Here is a 24315-nt window from a genome sequence, read left to right as displayed (position 1 = left end):
AAAAAACAGGGTTCCTTTTTTAAATAATTTTCAATAAAAATACCGAAAATGCAAATATGAAATAAAATTCTTAAGTATGAGATGACATGATTAAATTATTTAACAAAAAATTGTTGGAGATATGAAAATGAAGAGAAAACCATAAAATCAAGGATGGCTATTCAGTTACTGATTATATATAACTCCTGCCATAAAAAATACATATGAAAAACATGGCTCCACAATCAAAATCAATTTCACTGCACAAACAGTAACAAAAAAGTTTAAGTTACTTTAAAATTTCATAACATGACATAAATAAACCTAAAATCATATAATTGTGAGAAATATCATAAATACAAAATAATAATTCATCCTAGAACATTTTCATCTAAAATATTAAATAAATAAAAATTGCAAAACAATAAAGATGAGGCCATTTACCAAGAAGGAATAAGCAAAATAAAAGTGGCACCATGATGCTCTCTGTAAATTTCCATTTTTTTTCGATCTTCAGCTGAACTAAGATAAGGGCAAACAAGGTTAAATAAATTTTGGCAAAATCAAGGAACAAAGGCATAAAGACAAGATTTTAACAACCAAAGCAAGGTCCCAAGCAAATCAAAACCTCCCTCCCAGGCTATAAAGGAAAACTTCAAAATTCTTAGCCTTCAAACTTCCATTTAAAGTCAAAATATTCCTAACATGTATCAAATCAAAGGACTGAGTTGTGCTTCTTAATTCCTATGGAAAAATCTGAGAGATAGTTTTGTGGAAAGGGAAACAACTTCAATCTATCTCCACTAATGAATACCACATTTTGAGAACCAATTCCCAAATCACACAAGCTACTTAGGACCAAGTATGTATTATGTGAGTTTTGATAAACTGCATTAGTGACACTACTTAAACGTATTAAATGGTATTAAGTTATTCATTTTTTTCTTGTAAAGAATTTTAAGTATTTTTGTAACTTAGTGACCAACTGTTGATCACTGATACAGCAATTGTTGTTGTAAGCAGTGGTAATTTGTTTTTACAGTTAAATCAAGATGCTTAAGTGCTTAATTAAAAGACTACAAGCAAGTGATTCAGTTCACTTTAACAAGATTGCATTATGCATACCAGGACAAATTGGAATTATATTTTTAGACAAATTATATCAACAGTGAGAGAAGAATGGTATTCTAGCTGACATTTGTTGTCATGACTAAGAAGACCCTAAAAACTTCTTCCATGCAGATAATTGCACGTGGAAGACAAATCATATCCACTTTGAAAAGAAGCAATTACAGCAGGCAGCAGCAATATCAAATGGCCAATACAATGGGCATGTACAAATGGGAAGAGGTTATTCTCAGCCCACGTCTGAAAGTACCACACATGGAAGTCAAAGCAAGAATAATCAAGATTTCTTCTTGTAAAGTTTAAGAAATTCAGGTGATTTATTAATAGTATCAACATTGGAATTTTTTTTAATGTCGCACAGTTTCCTCATTCTTCACCCCAGGGATTCCTTCCTTCCTCCACTGGTGAATATTCAGCCTATAAGGCACCTAGGTTAATACATTCCTCTCAGAGACTAAAAAAAGGGATAGTGAGCTTTGAGCTTGAGTCAAGGATCCCCCCCCTTTTCCTCTCTTTCTGCTTTCACTTCTGAAATAAGATACTCCTAGCTAAGAGTCACTCAAGGTAAACACTAGGGATGGGTAGAATAGTAGATATTCGAATTCGAATATCAAATCATTGCTCGAATATTCGCATACCTCGAATTTCGAATACCTCGAATACTAAACGATGAATGTGAGAATGTTTGACTAGATCGCCTATGCAGCAGGAAACCCAAGATTTTGGCGAGTAATTGTGATTGCCTTTAAAGGATTCAAACAGGAATTTAGCTGATTAATGGAATATTTTAATTTTATGTAAACAATGGGGTTGTTTCCTTCATTAAAGAAAACGAAAGGCATTGATTGTGATTCGTTACCCACCATTGGTGTATTCATAATATACAAATTATTTGGTTCTAGAAATACCGTTTTAGACCAATGGCAATGGTCAATTTTATCCTCATTTGAAAAAGGCCAGTTTGGCGCCCATGCGATGCCACTCCACGTGACACTCACAGGGACCTAGTTTCTACTCGAGAGGATAGGAGTTTTACATCGTCTGAGGTTACTAACGCATGCATGAGGCACAGAGCTCAGGGAAACATATCTTAATAATCACTTATTAAAACTGGCTACGGTCGGAAAGTTTTCTTCATTTGATAAGGTATTAATAATCCTTAGTTAAGCCAAGCGCTACCACCTAGCATGGTACTCGGCTACCTGCTAGCATCCTGCGTCGTATCAGCGCTCAGAGCCTCGCCCAAGGTCACCTCACAAGGCGGAAGGGGGAACTAGAAATGCATCACACAGACTTTTCCCCATCATTCCCACTTACACGTCGCGTTTTCGCGTGCTTGAAAATTTTCACTTTTAATTTAATTGCGAAAAATAGATATCGTTCAGTAAAAATCTAAAAGCGTTAAATACGTACTCCAGGAGTATTAATATTTCGATTTAGGCAATAAAAAAATAATAGGAAAGCACCCTATTTGAGCATAACGCCAAAATGCTAAGCCCCCGTCGTATTTCTTCGTCTTTCCGGCATTTATTTTCCTGCGTAAAATGCTTAAATAAAGTCAGAAATACGTCGTGTTTGGTCTTATTCTTTCTTAAATCACGCGCATATTACTAATATTTCAATCCAATAAAAGTGTAATATCAATTGCCGAAGTAATTAGACAACTTTTGGGCTAGTAGATGACTCATGCAGCGGTTGACCTCCAGAAATGGGGGACTTCGAAGCAGGTAAGCAAAAAAGGCCACTGAGCGAGTAGAGGGGGGGGGGGAGACACGTTTCTATTGTTCTCATGTAACTTGATATTTTTTTCGAAGCTAAGGTCTTCGTAATACGATCCCTGCGCGAGCTGGGATCTTTTGTTTGATATCGGAGAAGAGGAAATCGTCAGAGTGGGTGAGGCAAATGCTGAAGGGAGGGGGATAGCAGATCGTGAGAAATGCGCCAATGTCACTATCCCACGGCACTGAGGTTCTCCTGATGGGGGACACCTGGGATTTTCGGATTTTTTTCACCCGATCAATTTCGGTTCCCCACGTCAAACTCTTTTCGTCGCTCTAACCCACGAATTTGATGTAGTTCGTCAGCTTGCCTAAAACGGCGCTGCATGCATTAAACGACTAGAGTTCTCCTCATTTTTCCGAGTCAACTACCAACGATGTGCGAGCGACAGTGTATGACGCGAAATTCAAAGTATTCGAGGTATTCGAGACGGCACCTTTGGCATAACTATTCGAGATCTCGAATATCGAATACTTTCTAGTATTCGAGGTATTCGAGTATTCGCGGATACTATTCGCACATCTCTAGTAAACACATTCAGTATAAAAAGGATATATACGTGAGAAAAATGCAGCTCCATCATGAAAGTCCTCCTACCATTGGTTCCTTTTCTCTCTTGACAGAAAGACTTTTCAACTAACATCCACTCCCAAAAGACAATTACCCATACTGTTATATACCTAAGATCACAATTGCATATTTAACAACCCAAGAGAATTTTCGAAGGATAGCAAATTAGGAGTAGAACTGATTAGAACACTCGGAAGTGATGTTTGGCCTACCTTTCTGTTCTTATTATTGCTCAGTAGCAAAGACCGCTTCCCTAGAGAAAGCTTCCTCTCTCCAGTAACTTAGCTAAACTGATTACATATCTTAAATTAACTTTGCAAACATGCTGGAAAATTTTCATTTCCCTGACATTTTCACACTCTCGTTTCGATCATTACGTATCATTTTTGATGAGTCAGAGTCAATAAAATGAAAAATTCTCACAACATATTTAAATTCAACCCAAAAAGTATTTCCTTATAAGGTACATATAGAAAAATACTACCTTGTAACCTAATTTCAAAGAAATGAAAGTCTAAATATGGTGAAAAATTTAAATTGAAAAATCAAACAAAACTGTTCAATTAACACATTAGCAGTAATGATTTACATTGAAAATTTGATTACAGTCAAATAAAGTTTTAAGCAACAAATTCCCAAAGGCAAATTTACCACATCTGTAATTTAGAGCTTGGTTTGCATCTCATTTAACAACTGTAATTTTCTCATTGCTTCTAATGTGTACCCTTTACAATATAGGAATCTGTGAAGTTAACGTTTTGGAGAAATATTACGGAATATATTTGACGCCTAATTTCTTAACATTTCTTAGGTCTGGAAGAGAGGAATATGGTGATTCAGCAGTTGGATACATTCAACTGAAAAGAAATTTGAGCATATGTACTACTGGGGCTAAAGTGACACCAGGACATAAATTGAGAACAAAATATTTCAATATTGAAATCACCGTAGATGAGGAGGATGAAAAATTAATATGTAGATGCTATTTTTCAAGACTGCACTGCATCTTCTGGTAGGCATACATTTTTTAAACCTGTTAATTATTATACGTAAATTTTTCACGTAACTGATGTTGAAATTCACATGCATTGCTATGAAAAAAATACAACAAACTAAGAAAATAGTACTGATAGAGACAGGTTTTTCTAATATTGGGACAAATAGTCTTTCTGGCACCACGTTAATGTATTGTTTACTGGACTCTGACGTTATGCTCAGCGAACATGGTGGTGGGTTGTTTGGAGCGAAAATTAATATTCAATTCTCAAAAACGAATAATACGCAGGTTAGAGAAAAACTGCTTCCACTGTAATTTTCAGTGTTGAGGATATCTTTTTTGTTGCATAATCATCCATTTTCAGTGTAATTCCCTCATGGCATAGAAATAAATGATTTCTGGAGAAAAAAATATATTTCTTTCATAAATATCTGACACTAAATGTACTGAGATATTTGAGGTAAAAAGTTAAAGTAGTGGCCGCAAAGCTTCATTCCATCAAATGAAGATTAAGTAGCAAGTCATATGATAGATCCACATGTGAGTTTCATAAGAGGTTTTACATTGTTACTTAATCTCAATCAGAATAAAAGGTGCGGCCATTAGTGTGCAATAAAGTTTGTCATTTTTTAACAAAAAAAAAGGAATAACTTTGAAATGAGAATATTTCAGACAATAGGGTAGTTTTCTTCATCAAAGAAAACAAAATGCAATGATTGTGATTCCTTACCCACCATTAGTGTATTCATAATATAAAAATTATTTGGTTTTAGAAATCCCAGTTTAGACTAATGGCAACGGTCAATTTTAACCTTACATATTTTAAAAAGGCCAGATTGGCGCAAATACGATTCCACTCCACATGACGTCACAGGGACCTAGTTTCTATACGCGTAGAATATGAGTAGATAGGAGTTTTACATCGTCTGAGATTACTAATGCATGCATGAGGCACAGAGCTCAGGGAAACATCTCTTAATAATCACACATTAAAAATACCTAAGTTCGGAAAGTTTCCTTCGTTTGATAGGGGAATAATAATCCTTATTTAAGCCAAGCGCTACCAGCTAGCAGAGTACTCAGCTACCTGCTAGCAGCCTGCGTCGTATCAGCGCTCAAGCCTATCCCCAAGGTCACCTCACAAGGCGGATGGGGGAACCAGAAATACGTCACATGGAGTTTTTCCCATCATTCCTGATTAGCTGTCATGTTTTCGCGTGCTTGAAATTTTTCACTTTTCGTTTAACCGCAAAAAATAGATATCGTCATTTAAAAATCTAAAAGTGTGAAATTCGTACTCCAGGAGTTATAATCTTTTGATTTAGGCAATAAAAAAATAATAGGAAACCACCCTATTTTCATCACTCAAATTTGACACTGAGATTCATGAATATATTGTCAACTGTTATTCATAATAGCAAGTACATATCATGAAAAATGGAGACCTCTAAAATAAAATCTGAGATGTAAGTACTCCACAGTCAATTCATCGATACCTTTCCCAAAACATAGAAATGTAATAATCGACATTTAAAGTCACTAAATGACAAAACTACGAAAATTTCCATTACAATGAGACAAAAACCTATCAACCACACAGTAAAACTTCTTTAGTACGTTTTTGAAGGGACCATAAAAAATGAGTGTGCTATCCAGGAAAACGTGCTAACCAGGGAAGTAAATAATAGATATTGGGGTAATTGCATTCCAAGGAAAAGTCGTCATAATTACAATAACTGTTTGAATTTCTCCTAAGATCGCCTTCCTAAACTCTTTTCACATTTAAAATCAAGAAAATTAGCACTAAACTGCCAAAAAACTACCATGTGAATGAAAATCACAATGTTTTCATAGATTTCCCAGAGACGATTACATAAAAAAATGTCATCATTCTCCTGTGATTTGTCATACATGTTTTAAGAGGACAAGTTTGGCTAGGTCATTTCTTCTTTCTCAGAGATTATTCATAGAAAATTACGATAACACTGAGTACATAAATTAGTTGTTTTAAAAAATCATAAAAATTGAGCAACATTTTCTTAACCATACATCCCCACAACAGCCGTACACATTCATTCTCGGAATAAACCCATATCGATTAATATATGGATTCCTACATATATATTCATATGACGATTAATAAGAAATTTAAAGATTATTATGAGCAGATTTTTATATTCTTCAACTAAAATTCTCTTAAAAAAATTTGTTCAATGTAGTTTGCTTTCTATTTCTAGTGCCGAGATCAAGTATTTTTGTGTTAAGTTTTGCGTGGAGATCCAAAGCATCATCTCCTCCCACAACTCTTGTCAAGTAATGATGCGCTTACTCCTTGCATTGAGAAATGCATGATAATATAATGTTTGATAATAATCGAGAGAGAGGCCGCTAGGTGTCGGCCTATAACACAAGACCTCCCAGGTTATAGAGGAGGAACTGATTGTTGAGTGGTATTGTCGTGTGGGCAAGGCAGTACGTGACAGAACGGTGTTGTGCGTGGTGCGACGCGGACCGCGAGCCGAACTCATCGGGGGAGAGGGGAGAAGGAAGAGCAGCGGAAGGTAGGTGGACATCGGGCGTTCTCTCTCTCTCCTATTCTTATAATTATAATACAGTCCATTTTTTAATCTTTTCTTTTGGGGCGAATTTTTAAATTTCATATTTGCGTGAAATTATATTGGCCCAAACATTTGTTGGTCCTTCGGGCCGGATTTAAAATCCGACATATCTCATGGTTGGATCTGTATTCCAATAGTGCTGTAGCTATTTATTTTTTGTGATAATGAAAAAGGTAAAGGGAACAGCAGGTGAAGTAATGGATGAAGCACGTGGTCAACGCTTCCTTAAGCTGAAGAAAGCTCGTAGGGACACGTTAATTCAATCTATTGAAAGACTTTATACCCTCACACTGGGACAACCAATTGATATTTCGATGTTTAAAGCAAGGTACGAATGTCTCGAGGAAAAATATAGCTCTTTTTTGGCACTTTGCGATGAGATTCGTGAAGACCTAGTTGAGAATAACATGGAATTCGGTGAGGAATTCAGCATTTCCAATCGCGTCGAAGAGCTATATTACGAGATCAAAGCGGTAGCAAATCAGTTGCTACCAACAGAAATTAGTAATGCGAACACGGAGCCGTCTAATGTTTCTCAAACGGCCAGGCTGCCCAAGATTAATATTCCTACGTTTGACGGGGAGTTGGCTAATTTCAAACCATTTCATGATGTTTTTCGTAGCCTTATACACGATAGCACTCAATTGACTGACATCGAGAAGTTCCATTACTTAATAAGTAGTGTTAAGGGAAATGCACGAAAAATAGTAACGGGTCTTCCACTTGTATCCGAAAATTACCCGATCGTATGGAAAACATTGGTACAACAATACGAGAATAAGCGAATTTTAGCTTTGCAATACCTAGAGGCAATAATTAATGTCCCTAATTTGAACCATGACTCGGTTGAAGGTTTCCAGTCATTATTCGAAAATTTGTCCGAAAATGTTACTGCTTTGAAGGCCATGAATATCCCAAATTTAGCTGATTTCATCCTTTTTGTTCTGGCAGTAAGAAAGCTGGATAAAAATTCGCGAAAGCAATTTGAGATGGAGCACCATGAAATGGAGTTTCCGCTTGTTGAGGATCTAATGAAATTTGGCCAAAAGCACGTCAATATACTCCGATCAGTGGGATCGAGGTCAAGTGCTTCTTCAAATCCTAGGTTGGCTCAAACAAAGAGGAGCTTTACCAGTCCAAGAACCTAGCTCTTGGCAGCAAGTGAAAATATAAAGTTGTTCGCATGTCCTAAATGCACGGAACAACACCGTTTATATTTATGCAAAAAATTTATCTCGATGTCGGTAGATGAAAGGAGGGACTATGTAAAGTCAAATGGTATTTGTTTCAATTGCTTAGGTGGTAAACATAAAGCAAGTGCTTGCCGATCACGTATGTCTTGCCGTAACTGTGCTAATGGGCATCATACATTGCTATGCACAACCAAAGTTTCGGAACCCAATTCACGAATAACCTCGCATGCTTCCAGCACAGCTAGCAACGATTGTAAGGTTCGGGAAAAAAATAACACCAACGACATGTGTGAAATTACAGCACATAGCAGTGAAAACAGTGTGTCGAACGAGATAGCTTGTCCGACGAGCCACATTATTTCTCAAAACTCAATTATATTGCTATAATTGCTTACAATAAAGCTATTGTTGCTGTAAAGTCGGCATCTGGCATGTTCAACAATGTGCGTGTTCTGATTGATCCGGGGTCGCAAGCCAGTTTCATCACCACTGCTTGTCAACAAAGGCTGGGTCTCCCGCGAAAACAATCCATGGTCGCATGCAAAGGCCTCGCTGAAAATCCCGTCACTACTACTAAGGGTATTTCTTCTTTGGTAATTCGGCCTCGTCAAGGAGGCGAGGAATTAGTCACAAACGCCGTAGTAATTCAAAAAATTACCTCAAAGCAACCTAGCGCTCTCATGCCAGATATTGTGCGTGATAGTTTCCGCTATTTGATATTGGCGGATCCAGATTTCCATAAGCCTGGGGATATTGATATTTTAATTGGTGCAGAATTATACTCGCAAATTATGGTTGACGGACCCCCGATTCGCTACGAAGGCAATCCTACTGCGTGGCCTTCGATTTTTGGTTATATCTTAATAGGTCCTGTAAAATCTGCCTCTAATCCTTTGAATATGTGCGCAAACATTTCCTCGTGTATTGTCACGAACGAGGAATGTGATTTGAGCTCTATGTTAGAAAATTTCTGGAAGGTCGAAGAGATTCCGAATAATTCCCCTGCCTCACCAGACAACGATAAGGCGGAATCGCAGTTCAAATCGCTTCATTACAGAGAAGAAAATGGGAGATATGTTGTACCCATTTTATTTAAGGAAGAGAACCATGACGATTCTCTTGGCCACTCTCAGACCCAGGCATTAAAGAGGTACTCTAACCTCGAACGGAAATTAGCTCATGACGCCAATTTACAAGCAGAGTATAATAAATCCTTAAGAGAATATCTCACAATGGGGCATATGTCAACTTCCCAATGGGGATCTGGAAAATATCTCATTCCACATCATGCTGTGATTAAGGAGTCTAGCTCAACCACGAAAGTGCGCGTCGTGTTTGACGCTTCGGCGCGTACCTCATCCGGGTGTAGCTTGAATGAACTTCTTTTAAAGGGTCCAAAGTTACATAAAGATATAGCGGATTTAATCATGAGGTTTCGTCTACATGCCGTGGCATTTGTAGCCGATATTTCAAAAATGTATCGTCAGATTTTGATACGCCCAGAACACAGGGCTTATCAGCATATAGTTTGGCGCCCTAACGAGAATTCCACTTTGCGTGAATATGAACTGAATACAGTTACGTTTGGTTTGACGTCATCTCCATACTTGGCTATGAGAGTGCTTAAGCAGCTGTCTCAAGATGAAGCGGCACGCTTCCCCCTTGCAGCTGTAGTACTCCCACAAGACGTATTTGTGGACGATTTAATATCAGGAAGCTCTACGAGCACAGAAGCAATAGAGCTTATTGCGCAATTGAAGGGATTATTAAATCGCGGAGGTTTTGAACTTCATAAATGGGCCACAAATTCTGTTGATGTTTTAAGGGCCATTTCACCGGAGCTGGTGCAAAGCAAGGTAGAATTCACTGATGAGGAGGGCTCAACCTTTCGAATATTAGGTTTATGTTGGGATCCTAAGTTGGATTTATTTTCGTACAATGTGAGGGTATCCTCAAAACCACCCTCAAAAAGAGGTGTTCTATCAAATTTAGCACAACTATTCGATCCATTAGGATGGATCAGTCCGGTTGTGTTTTGGGCGAAACATTTTATGCAGAGCCTTTGGAAATTAAAGATAGGATGGGATGACGATTTACCTTCCGAGGTAATTGACGCATGGAGACAGTTTGTAAGCCAGCTGTCTTTGTTAGAAAATGTTAAAATACCTCGAGGTGCGTTAGGGCATGCAGTGAATAAAGCAGAACACCACCAATTAGTGGGTTTCTGTGATGCCTCCGAGCGGGGCTATTGCGCAGTGGTTTATTTGCGCTGTGGGGCTCTACAAACTATGGGGAAAGTTCACTTAATGATGGCAAAAACTAAGGTCGCACCGATAAAAACTTTAACAATACCAAGGCTAGAACTTATGGGAGCAGTGTTGCTGACGAGGCTTATGGAATTCGTATTTGCATCTCTCTCACAGAAAATAAATATTGAGTGTGTTTACGCATGGACTGACTCCACAACAGTCCTAGCATGGATCAATACTCCAACGCATTTATTAAAAGCATTTGTTGCAAATAGGATTGCTCAAATATCAGAAAGTCAATTGGGTATAGTGTGGAATCATGTAGCTGGAAAAAATAACCCTGCTGATTCAGGTAGTCGGGGATTGCTACCCCAACAAATAATTAACCATGATCTATGGTGGAACGCACCTTCATGGGTAGCTAATAGTATTGATCAATGGGAGGTTAGCAGTTTTATGGGAAGAAATGAGGAACTTCCGGAAATGAAATCTGTGAAGACCAATGTAGCTGTCACAGACAACGATACGGCAGACATTACATTTGTGGAACGTTATTCTTCCCTGTCTAAACTTAATCGAGTGATTGCTTATTGTCTTCGCTTCATTGCATTCACAAAAGGGTTTTCAAACTTGAGCAAAGATAGTAATCTTAGCGCAAAAGAGATCAATAATGCATTAAAAATATGCATAAAAGTAACTCAACTTGCTTATTTTCAGACAGATATTGAAAACCTGAAAGGAGGGCGTGTATGTTCCAGAAAACTTCAGACACTGTCTCCATTCATAGATGGCGATGGTTGCCTCAGGGTGGGTGGTAGACTAATTAACTCTGACTTGTCCTACAATCGCAAACACCCATTACTGTTACCCAAGGAAGCTTATCTAACTGCATTGATCGTGGACCATTATCATAAAATGTATTTGCATGTGGGACCCGCGACATTGCAGTACTTATTAGGATTGAAATATTGGATTCTCTCAGCACGTTCCGTGGTTCGACATCGAATCAGAAAATGCGTGACTTGCACCAAACTGAAGGCTTCGTGCAAGGTGCCGAGAATGGGAGATTTACCCTCCCCTCGGGTGGTGGCAACGCGTCCATTCTTACACACAGGTGTTGATTTTGGAGGACCGTTTCTTGTAAAGGAATCCTTCGGGCGATCCTCTAAATCTTGGAAGGCGTACCTATGTTTATTTGTATGTTTACCCACAAAGGCTATCCATTTAGAGCTCGTGTCGAACTTAACCTCAGATGCATTTATTGCTGCGCTTGAGCGTTTTATATCTCGAAGAGGTTTATGCACGGACATATATTCAGATTGTGGATCCAATTTTGTAGGCGCCAGTCGATACTTAACAGGAATTGATCGTCAATGGCGAGAGGTGTTGAGTTCAACGAATATGATAGATAACCTTTCTAACAGAAACATTCGCTGGCATTTCAATCCTCCCGCAGCGCCTCACTTTGGGGGACTTTGGGAGGCTAACATGAAATCAGCAAAAGGTTTGCTGAAAAAAATTATTGGAGATCGAATTCTATCATTTGAGGAGTTATCCACAGTGTTCACAAAAATTGAAGCGGTTTTAAATTCAAGGCCACTTACACCACTATCGGACGATCCATCGGACTATGAAGCGCTCACTCCGGGACATTTTATAATTGGTACTCCCATAGTCGGACTACCGGAATCATCCCTACTAGACTACAAACAAAACAGACTTACAAGGTGGCAGTTGGTGAGGCAGATAACGCAACAATTCTGGAAGAGATGGTCCACGGAATACTTGAACACGCTTCAATTGAGAACTAAATGGGTCAAAGAGGAAGAAAACTTAGCCGTGGGTGACCTTGTAATCCTAAAGGAGAAACATATGTTTCCTTTGCACTGGCCTTTAGCTAGAGTGGAGAAGGTTCACCCCGGCCCCGATGACCGAGTTCGGGTAGTAACCCTGAAAACAGGGCACGGCGTTTTGAAGCGTCCCGTGGCTGGCGTTGCGAAGCTTCCAATTGGAAACTAGGAGAACTAGTTTCCAAATTTATTTTTATTTATGTTTTTACTAGATATTTAATTTAGCTGGAGGAGAGTGGGTACCCCTAAAGAATTAGTCATAATTAGAATTTATAATAGTGTATTTGGTCTTTGCATCCTAATTACCCGTACCGAGGGCTTCTTTCCTGAAACAAGTCTCTGGTGAAAGCCCCCTCCAGAGTGAAAACTACCTTCCCTTCCTTCCCCTTACAAAGACTAAATATAAGGTTATTCACTGGATACAACCATGAGATTCGCTATTGAATATTAATTTAGTAATTTTAATTGGTTTATTTTCAAAATTTGCTTCTCAAATTTTGGGGGGGAGTATGTTTGATAATAATCGAGAGAGAGGCCGCTAGGTGTCGGCCTATAACACAAGACCTCCCAGGTTATAGAGGAGGAACTGATTGTTGAGTGGTATTGTCGTGTGGGCAAGGCAGTACGTGACAGAACGGTGTTGTGCGTGGTGCGACGCGGACCGCGAGCCGAACTCATCGGGGGAGAGGGGAGAAGGAAGAGCAGCGGAAGGTAGGTGGACATCGGGCGTTCTCTCTCTCTCCTATTCTTATAATTATAATACAGTCCATTTTTTAATCTTTTCTTTTGGGGCGAATTTTTAAATTTCATATTTGCGTGAAATTATATTGGCCCAAACATCAATGTAGTCTGCTTTCTATTTCTAGTGCCGAGATCAAGTATTTTTGTGTTAAGTTTTGCGTGGAGATCCAAAGCATCATCTCCTCCCACAACTCTTGTCAAGTAATGATGCGCTTACTCCTTGCATTGAGAAATGCATTTGGATGCATCACGGTCGTAGAAAAAGAGAATTGGGAAGGTCAATGGCTGATAATTATTAAGTAACTAATGAATTCGGAGGTTTACACATTTGGATGATACTAAGAAACAACTTGCGGGTTGCTTCATAGCAAATAATTTAGTGTACTACCCACCAGAAAGCACCACTATTTAAAGCATACTAACCAAATAGTTTTACAGGTATTTCACTCGGATGTTGCTGGGACTGGGAGAAATCTAAACATTGTGAAGCCGTGCTAAGGAGGAAAATGTGCTAAGGACTAAGAAAGAACGTACTAACCAAGTTCCACTGTAGTAATAAATACAGCTAATGGATTGAAAAGGCTTAGTAATGACAAAGACCTGAATAACTCAGCAATTTTTTAAAATTAGAAAAGACATTAATGCATGCCCTAACAGGGAATACACATGTAACACCTATATGCAACCAACATTTGTGTAATTGAATACCATAGAAGAAATTACGATTAGAGAAAGAAATAATGTCATGCATACCATGCATTTCACTTAAAGTTGTTTTGCAGCGTGACTCATAATCCCATCGACAATGTGAGAATCCAGTGCATGCCTGGCAGTTATGAAGTTGAGAGCAGACTAATGAATCCTGTCGATCACACTGACCTAGCAGGGTAATACCCTATTTAGAAAAGATGTTAATCAATCAGTTAGTAAAACAGAAACGTAATACATGATATCAATCAAAATACCATACAGAAATGAAACAATTTACATAAACAGGATGACCATTTAAATAAAAAGCAGATGTTCCCAGACTTTTCCACACACATTTCACAAATTTCCAGGATGTTTATCAAAATATATTTAGCAGAAAAATCATATTTTATGATTTGTAAAAACATGATGAAGAGTCATTAAATACTAAACATCAGAAAAAATGAAGTAAAAGTAAATAAAATGGGCATAAATAGACTTGGAGCACCACCTAAATGACACCTTGGGTATGGAATACTGAAATGTAAATGATATGCCAAGGTGTAAAAATGGATGAGGAAAAGTCACGATAGACTTGACTTATACAATAAAGTTTATTTTTCCCAAGCCATTATTTTCCTATTTTTATTTCCTAATTTTTTCCTATCAAGTAAGTTCCTTTCCACACAATTAAATTCACATATTTTTCAGGTTTTCAGGTGGAGTGACCATCCTGATTCATGAGCATAATGATATAATAATGCAATGGAAACACTTACTTAAGCCATGAAAAATTTCAAGAACTTCATTTCTTAGCAAAACAATTTCATCATACACATGATTCCTAGAAAATAATTAACACATTATGCTAATATATATTCCAACTTTAACACCAATGCTTCACTAAAGTAGTTCTGGTCAGCTTGCACTTGATGACTGACAAAATGAAAAAGAGCCAACACTTCACATGATTAAGAGGCTCTTATGCTGCCACTTATTCAGATAAGGTAATGCCTTGAGAAGGCAGGTGCTAATGGCAGAAATTATCATAGGCAGTGGGATGTAAATACAAGCCGACTGATTCTTTGATTCAGATCTGAGGTCATAATTATGAGACTTAAGAATACAACGTTTCATACCAGTTGCAACTCAATTACAATTACTTCGTGGTTATTATAATTACAAAAAATTACATGAAATAGCATTAGGAATTACTGAAATCTTCCTATCCAATAAAATGAGTAAAACAATCAATTAGTTTTCCCTGACTTAACAACCATACCTCGTCCATTGTAGGCTGGCAATAAATGAGAACAAACCATCATATATAATTAAGCCATAAAAAGAAACAAATGTTTTATACAATGATGCCATAAGAAAATGAGAATAGGATGGCATTTACTATGTTAACTAATTAATAACCAACTAAATGTCCACAATTTATGCCCTCATTTAATGCAGTCAATTTTTTCCCTGAAAATATTGACGATCAAGAGAATGGTACTGGTGAGCATTAACTTCCAATGGATGGATTCCTTCCCCTACACTTTAAATGGCATAACCTGAATCCTAAAACTCATCCATAGCTAATTCTAAACTCTATGTTGGAGAATTAATATATTAGTAGTATAATAATTAGTATTGGTAGCAGTGGCAAAGCATGATGTTCAATCTTACAAGAGAAGTGACAAAAAACTGGATTTTGGAAATTCAATCAAATTTTGTAATATTTTAGTCCATCCGGAGCTGTCCACAAATCACCCCTCCATATGGAGTTATCTAATGAACAGTTTAGACAAAAAAAGCTGTTTAACATTTACAGGTCAAATCTATTCCTGTATAAGTGCTCTTTTATCAAGAATGAGCAGTGGTACAGTGGTTAAGGGGCCTGATTGTCATCCTGAGGACCCAGGATTGAACCTTGCATGCGGCACTTTTTTTTCATAATTTCTTTCTCCTTATTTTACAGAAGCCTAATTCATCAATATTTCAATGAATTTCTCTAAAAATTTTATTTTTATGAGAGGCTTTAATTTTATTTTACTACAATGGGGCACCATGTTTTACCTTTTTTTAACATGGAAGCCTACCTTCAATTATGTTATTTCCATGTCAAGCACAGTATACATTGGAATTGCCCTAATGCCCTCATGTCTGTCTGTCCTCTGGAGCCAACAACGTTCTCCGGCTTGCTGTCAACGGCTCCCTTGCAAATGTATGGCAAGTGTATACGCAGCCTCTTGCGGTCAAGCCTTACTCACTTATCCCAACAAGAGCTGCCGAGCATGACTGAGAAGCCTAATGAGCAGAGACTCGCTGGTCTCAGCAATGACTAACCTACCTACGGGCCATAGCCATTTTCATTGATGGGACATGCAAGGATAGGTACAAGGAGTGGAAATGCCACCAACATAGTTACTCCCAAATGGCTTGTTTTTGATGTCTTAAGTTCATTTCTACAGCAGAAAATGGAACAAATGCCATTGCAAAAGAAATCTTAATTGTCTTCTTAATATTTTTCATTTTGATTTAGTAATTGGTGAATCCAGAGATGACTAGACACTTCACCACTGATTAGTAGTAATAATTCAGTTGCATATTAAGAAAACAAAAACATGAAGAAGCAATGCTTGTGGATAAGGCTACTAGTGATTAGTCAACCAAACCATTATGATGCTCATTTTAGATAACAGACAGATTTACTCAGTTGACATGAAACAGCATAATTGAATTATGATGAAATATTTTACAAACATATATTGAAAATACATACCTTGAAACCATCCTTACAGCTTCCATGCACACAAATTGCTGTTCGGCGACACCAAGTGCACTTTTTAGAGGTTTGCACACATGAAGCACAAGAATGCAAGGAGGAGCAGAAACCAGCAGATTCACCATCTTTCTCCAAAGGAGGAAGTGACGGCGCAACCGCAGAAGATAGAGAAGGACTCAGAGTCGTCGAAACAGTGGGGACGGAATCCACATCAGGCATCGACATTGAGTAATCCGGCTCCAAGTCCTCAGGGCAAAGTATGACCCCTGAGCCTTCATTGGGACTCAAAGTAGCCTCTGAAATCACTTCACAGTGACCATCCATTATGCTGCCAACATACAAATTACTGGCCCCTCGACCGACAGCATTTTCCTCTCTAGCATTCTGACCACCGACCCAAATGCACTTCACACCAGGGCTCGCTTTCAGGCAGGACTCAGCATCTTTAAAGTGGCTACAATTACCTGGAGTGTATGAAAGTAAATCAGAGAGCATTTGTCCATCAAAGCCACCATACACGTAAGCAGAGCCCTTGAACACAACAGTTGAATGTCCAAATCGAGGTGGGGCTGGATGAGAAGTGTGACCAGGGACTGGAGGATAGGATGAATAGGACACCCTTCCCGGATTCATCACCCACTTGTCACACACAGGATCATAAGCAAAGAAGTCTGATGAATAGCACTTGGCACCATGACTGAAGGCGGTATCATTGTGAGTATTGCCACCAAAGAAGAGCACCAATCCTCTTATGACCACAGCTGAGTGAAGAAAACGAGCAGATGGAGCAGGAGTCAGATGTTCCCTAAGGAAAATAAAATTAAATATTATCAGGTTCCTCCTAAGTACATGTAGTTGGTGAAGTCTGCGAGGATTCTGAATAGGTCGAAGGGCTTTTCAATTTTTTGTAAATAGAGTAAAATTTAAGATATAGCCCAATTGGAGTGAGTCAGTCACACATCCGACAGTATATTTTGGGGAGTACTTCATTAGTTTTAAAAATCAAACACTATCTTCTCATGATTTTCTTTTTCATGGATTATTAGTTTTTCTAAGGCGGCTAAAACAACTGGCACAAACAGTATTCTGTACAAGATATCACAGCAACATGAGATACTAGGACTTTCTATAAACATCATTTAAATAAGAACATTGGTATCATGGTGCTGGAATGCCGTTCTGGCACTGGTTAATTAAAGATAAGTCTTTATAACAAACGCCATAGTGATGAAATATTCAGAATAACGTAATTATTTTCCATCCCATTGACATTTCCTATATTGTTTAATGTAAAAGGGTACCAGTTTAATGAAAATATTTTTTGGCTGAAATTCAGTATAACGAAGTCATAAATTACAGTTATGAATAGAAAAATTCCAAATTTTGGACATCCATTTCAATTAATAACCAGTACACTCGTGCCTCGCTTAGCGAAATTTAGATTAGCGCAATTTCGATATAGCACAAACTCGTTCCTAGGGGAAACATTCCAGCACTGCTTACCCTTATCAAATAGCTTTTAAACCCTCTTGATAAAATGTGAACTTGCGCTAAGTATACACGAAATTAAACTCATTTTATGCATATTAATAGTATTGCTTGCCTCATTACTATTACCAGGAATATATATGGTTTATAGGAAATTAGATACCCAACACTTGGGCAACTGGGAACGCATCCCTATCTTCCCAATGTTAAAACGCTCTCATATAACGCAAATTCGTCCAGTGCAAAGACCCCAAGGAACACATCCCTTGCGCTAAGCAAGGCATGTGTGTACAGGCTTTACTCCCGTTCACTGAAAGTAAGACCTGTTCGTTATCCTTCCCATGGAACCAGCCCTGGCTGCGAACAATAAACACCGTAGTACAGTGGAACCTCGATCTGTCGTTTTTCAGGGGGATGGATGAAAAAAAAACGATGAATGCGGGAAAACGATCGATGCGGGATTGTTTGTCCGGGTTGCCTATGTCCCAGGATCCGCTGGATTTTTGCTAATTATGATATTCATTAATGGATTCAAACGAGATTTTAGCTGATTACAGGAATATTACTACTTTATCGAAACACTTAGGTCATTTTGTTGATTCGACTTATCTCTCTTTCTAATATCCTAAAGGAACAAGCCGCCTTGCTAAAAAATGTTTGCACTCCACTCGGAATTTTCACTGCTATTATGCATTTCTGTCTGATGTAAAAATTCTTATCCATCAAATGCCATTTCAAGTACACGTATTTACGAGAGAAATGTGCGTGTTATGCCTCAAACAACTGATTTCGCCGTCGCAGTGATTGGTTATGAGATGGATCAAGAAGGCCAATGTTCCTTTCTAGCAATTAAATTTTTAATATGATTGAGGCAATGTGGCGTTAATCGTCAGCGGCACGCCCACCTGATCCTCGGCTTCATCCCACCTCTTGTTTTCACCAGGGATCTCGCTCTACCCCCACCCCTGCCGTCATGTGCTACCGTACATACCGAGGCGTTCTGCAATATTCACGTATTTCTAGCCCGGATTCATTTCTTCATCATCAATTATTTTCAGTCCATCTTTTAAAGTTCTCACTTGTGTCTTCGGAAGGGGCATGGTCCGAAGACGAATAAGAATAAAACTAATGAAAATGAAACCGGACTCCATTGAACCCACACGGAAAACACTCGCTAGTTTTAAGTCAATCCACCCGGGAAAGTACGGAACCACTCGTATGAGTTGAAGTTCGGCACTAATGCTATCGCGTACGGCGTAGGCAGAGCTTACTGCAGAGGGTGAAGCATGACCATATGACTGCGCAATGAAATTTTTTATCCTATAGAGAAGGCAACTTACCCATTCATTTCTAACAATAAGTAGCGTTGCTCTAGATGAGCAGATGAATTCAGATTGCTAGTAGGGAGAAACAAAATATCCTGAGAAGATATCGCTTCGTTAGCACCTCAGACAAGTGAGACTTGTAGCATAACTCGTAAATTGTAACCAGACGCCCTGTTTTCGAAAAAAATCCGCACCAACTGCCGTGAAGCTCACTATTAGCTGCGAGGATTTCGATATTCGCCAGAAATCACCATCGTATTATTCCAACTATTTCCTTGCTTAAAATGGTTAAATAACGTTAGAAATACGTCGTGTTTAGTATCATTCTTTTTTGAATTACGTGCACATCACTAATACCTCAATCTAATAAAAGTAATAAAAGTATATGGGTCATTCCATGCCAAATCATCACAGCTCCCAACCCGACCGTCTCAGATTTGCTTGAAATTTGGTATGAAGTTGAAGCACATGAAACTGTGCTCATACACAAAATTTTAACCCTCAGCCATACACGGTATTCATACAGCAGGGTTGCAAACATGACAAAATATGCAAAATTTTCCCTCGCATGCTCTTCAAAAATAAATCATAACTTAGCTAATAATTGTGGTAGAAACTTCCTGTTGGTCTCATTTTAAAGCTAAAGGAACATGGTTTCGGTAAAAAATGTTAGATTTTAAGATACCGATTTTTTTTATTCCGAGGTCACACCATGTGACCTTTGACCTTGAGTATCTAAAAAAATGTATCTTAAATTTTATTAGGAAAAATATATGTTAAACAGCTAAATGCATTCTATCTTTGGTATAAATTTCATTTTGGGATGGCTTTGGGAACAGGAGTAAAAAATTATTGAATTATGAGTGAAAATAATATCCCCTATGAAAAAGTTGTACACAAGTTCTAAACAGGCTGTGTACAATGTACACATTTTACATACATTTATATGCTTTTGCATATTAAAGCATACTTGAGTACATTGTATACAATATACTCAATTTCCATTTTGGATGTGTACAATGTAATTTTACGTACATTTGCATAAAAATGAACTCATTGTATATGCATATATTGTGTGTCCATAAAATGTATACAATGTACGGTAGTGCATATTGTATACAAAGCATACAAATTGTGATAAGCCAAATTTTTATACAACATACACATTTTTTATACCATTTGTGCATCCACACCATAACCTGGAAATCCTTTGAACATTGTGTACAAATTGTACGCTAAATTTTCATTTGACATTTTATGCTCTTCCTGTATAAAACATCCATCACACAAGTTCAAAATTCTCTAGCTCTCTCTCTTTCTGTAAGTGCACTACTAGTCTGGTAAGCAAGCTCAAGTCTTTCTCGAGCTTCTGTGGAGTTCACGTGTGTTTCAAGGGACTACTTAGTGTGTATAATAATTGACAACTTAAATAAGTGTGTGGTAATGGATAAGACGTATATAGACATACAGTGCTGCAACTCTTTTGACATTAAAAGGCATAATGCAGTAGAAAACAATTGAGGAAAGTGCTACCATGGATGGTGGGAAAACTATCGCATGTCAATTGTGAACAAATGATTTGTGACAACTGTAGCAAGAAATTAACATATTTGATTATGCTCCTCGTGAAGAACCAAGCATATCAGTTGATGAAGAAAGTGATATGGCATTGAGCACATTCAGGACCGAATCTGCTATATAAACATTATATGAAAGTCTGAGTAGTATTGGTGCATCACCTAACAAGAGGAAGAGAATGAAGGAAGAGCCATACTCCAGAAAGAAAGCTATTAAAATTGCAAAAGTCGTAAAAGAGAAGATATTTCCGATTCCAGCTGAAGAATCCGTGCCTAACAATCATAGTTGTGATGACATTTGCAACAACTAAAAGAAAATTTTGAAGAAACTACTATGAAAAGTGAGAAAGTAACTACTTTGACCCGCCTTCCTAAACTCTGGAGTATCAAAAGAATCGAGCAAGAATTTCCACTAGCTAGTAAGAACATGATATGAAAAACAAAGCAATTAGTAAAAGAACGTGGGATTTTGTCAACACCAAATCCTAAACCAGGAAAGAGCATGGATCCTGATGTTGCCGAGACTGTGAAGAGCACTTACGCCAATGATGATGTCAGCAGAATTATGCCTGGCAAAAAAGACTTAGTGTGTGTTAAAATGGGTGGGGTGAAAGAACAAATACAAAAGAGGCTAATTTTAAACAACCTTGCAGAAGTGTACATTCATTTCAAACAGACAGAACAGTACAAAATTTGCCTCTCTACGCCCTAAGCATTGGGGTGTGTGCAGGCCAATACAAAAACAGGAACAAATTTTCAAACCTGGTACAACACAAAGTTGAATTTTGGATTCCAGCCGAGTGGCACTTCTTTGCCACATCTCATGGCTAGAATTCATGTGATGGATTGGGTGGAACTTTGAAGGGGCTAGCCACTAGTGCAAGCTTACAACGTATCTATAATGGTCAAATTATGACTCCAAGACAAATGTTTGTCTGGGCAACAGACAATACTAAGAATAAGAACTTCGTTTATGTGTGTCAAAAAGAAATAATGGAAAATGGGAGGATGCTACACACTCAACTTGAAAAAAAAGACCAATACCTGGAACTCAAACATTTCATACTTTCATTCCAGGAACAAGGAATGAATTAATAAAAAAGAAGTTTTCAACAGACACCACCAGTGATGTGCATGAAACAAATATTCCACAAGAAACATTGTCTCTAGAAGAAATTAAAGGTTTTGTGACTTGTGTCTATAGTGATGCGTGGTGGTTAGGTTGTGTCATGAGTGTGAATGTAGCCTCACAGGAAGTTTTGGTCAATTTCTTACATCCCGAAGCACCATCACCATCATATGTGTATCCTCACCATCCAGGCATTCTTAATATTCCAAGTGAACAAGTTCTTGCTAAGGTCGATCCATGTACTGCAACTGGGCGAACTTACAAATTAACAGCTTTCGACACTGAGTTCAGAAGAAGCACTTCAGAGGAGGAGGAACTAACTAGTTTTTGATTATATTTCTTCCTGGGTGTTGTATAGAACATTAAATTTTATTCTATACATAATTCAATTCTATTCAGGTAATTTCTATACATAAATGCTAAGTTTTTCCACTGAATGTGAAGTATGATGTTCTCACGATTTTTTTTTACTCCTGTTCCCAAAGCCATCCCAAAATGAAATTTATACCAAAGATAGAATGCATTTAGCTGTTTAACATATATTTTTCCGAATAAAATTTAAGATACATTTTTTTTAGATACTCAAGGTCGAAGGTCACATGGTGTGACCTCGGAATAAAAAAAATCGGTATCTTAAAATCCAACATTTTTTACCGAAACCATGTTCCTTTAGCTTTAAAATGAGACCAACAGGAAGTTTCTACCACAATTACTAGCTAAGTTATGATTTATTTTTGAAGAGCATGCGAGGGAAAATTTTGCATATTTTGTCATGTTTGTAACCCTGCTGTATGAATACCGTGTATGGCTGAGGGTTAAAATTTTGTGTATGAGCACAGTTTCATGTGCTTCAACTTCCTACCAAATTTCAAGCAAATCTGAGATGGTCGGGTTGAAAAGTCCACTTTTCTGTGATGATTTGGCATGGAATGACCCATAATACCAATTAACGAAATTCATTTTTACGCACCTTTCGGGCTAATCGGTGATTCATGCAGCAGTTGACCTCCAGAGGTGGGGATCTTTGAAGCGAGTCAGCTAAAAAAAGGTCAGCGGTCGAGAAAGGGGGAGGCGTGAAAAAGGTTTCTTTTGTTCTCGAGTAACTTGATATTTTCTTTCGAAGCTAAGGTCGTCGTAATACGATCCCTGCTCGAGCTGGGACCTTTTTTTATTTCAGAGAAGAAGAAAGCTTCAACCGGGGGAAGGTGAGTGCTGAATGGAGGGGGATACCGGATCTTGGGAAATGCGCTAATGTAACTATCCCTCGGCACTCTGCTTCTCCCTATCGCATTTCAATCTCCATGGGAAGATTCAAACTATGTGTCTGTTGTTATTAGCTATAAATAACACGTTGTAAACACATCGTCTCATTTTTATCAAACGATGAATGCGGGAAAATTATTCGACGGGACCGCGATCTTCAAACGAACAATGCGGGAAAACGATACTTCGGGAACGATAGATACGGGAAAAAATTACGTTGTCTTTATGGAACTTAATTTGGGACCAGGAGCGGCGAACCATGAATACGGGAAAACGATGAATGCGGGAACGATAAATCGGGGTTCCACTGTATTTGGTTGTTCTGTGAGCAGCGTGGTGCAAGCAGTCAATAAGTGGCTAGGATTCTTAGAGGCCAAAAAATAAGAGACTCTCTTCGTATTGGCCTGTTTATGTGAGACTCAGGCTGCAACAGCAACTTTAATGGTAATTGGTTGTTTCGTGAGCTGCAGGACATAAGCAACAAATAAGGGGCTACGATTGGCCTGTTTAAGTGAGCTAAAGAGGCTTGGCTTGGATAAGCAGCGTTTGGTGTCTCCAAAGATCATTTTGTGTTCGATGGAGAAGTGTGTTAGATATGTTGTATATTTGGAAATGGATAAGAAGTAGTAAAGACAGTTTTCTTATAAAGAAAAATAAGAAATTTTTGAATATGTGGATAAGAGGATGAAGAAAGGCCATGTTGCAAGGAAGTATGGCATAAGCGCTTCCACGCTTTCCACTTTTTTGAAGCAATGTCTGAGGATAGAAGACAGTGCTGTGGCAGATTCTATGGGACCTCAGTGAAAGAAAATTCGAACAGCCAATTATGAAGGAGAGCACAAAGTAGTTTATAGTTATTTTTAGAGATGGGTCGAATACCAGATTTCTCGAACTCGAAATAATTGCTCGAATATTCGAATACCTCGAATACTAAACGATGAATGCGGGAATGTTTGAATCGGT

General features: G+C 38.1%; 1 protein-coding gene and 1 long non-coding RNA gene across 7 annotated transcripts in view; one reads left to right on the top strand and one right to left on the bottom strand.

Annotated features, from left to right (window-relative positions):
* LOC124153580 (attractin-like protein 1) overlaps nt 1-24315 on the bottom strand; it is a 99960-nt gene that overhangs the window by 51658 nt on the left and 23987 nt on the right. For all 4 annotated transcript variants that reach the window (XM_046526842.1, XM_046526844.1, XM_046526843.1 and 1 more), the window contains exons 9-10: nt 16568-17375; nt 13858-13999 (exon numbers count right to left, since the gene is read on the bottom strand). In XM_046526842.1, the coding sequence (XP_046382798.1) occupies nt 13858-13999; nt 16568-17375 (950 nt within the window). The remainder of the gene's footprint in view (nt 1-13857; nt 14000-16567; nt 17376-24315) is intronic.
* On the top strand, nt 426-15036 carry LOC124153582. Of its 3 annotated transcripts, none has more exons than XR_006863698.1 (3): nt 431-1419; nt 4268-4468; nt 14506-15036. It is a non-coding gene; the product is annotated as an uncharacterized LOC124153582 (long non-coding RNA). The 3 variants fall into 3 exon arrangements; XR_006863697.1 differs by lacking the exon at nt 14506-15036 and adding an exon at nt 13543-13851; XR_006863699.1 differs by lacking the exon at nt 14506-15036 and having other exon boundaries at nt 426-1419; nt 4268-4579.

Source organism: Ischnura elegans, chromosome 2 (assembly GCF_921293095.1).
Source record: "Ischnura elegans chromosome 2, ioIscEleg1.1, whole genome shotgun sequence".
Taxonomy (NCBI): Eukaryota; Metazoa; Arthropoda; class Insecta; order Odonata; family Coenagrionidae; genus Ischnura; species Ischnura elegans.
The sequence above is the reverse complement of the archived record's forward strand: the minus strand, read 5'-3'. Positions and strand labels throughout refer to the sequence as shown.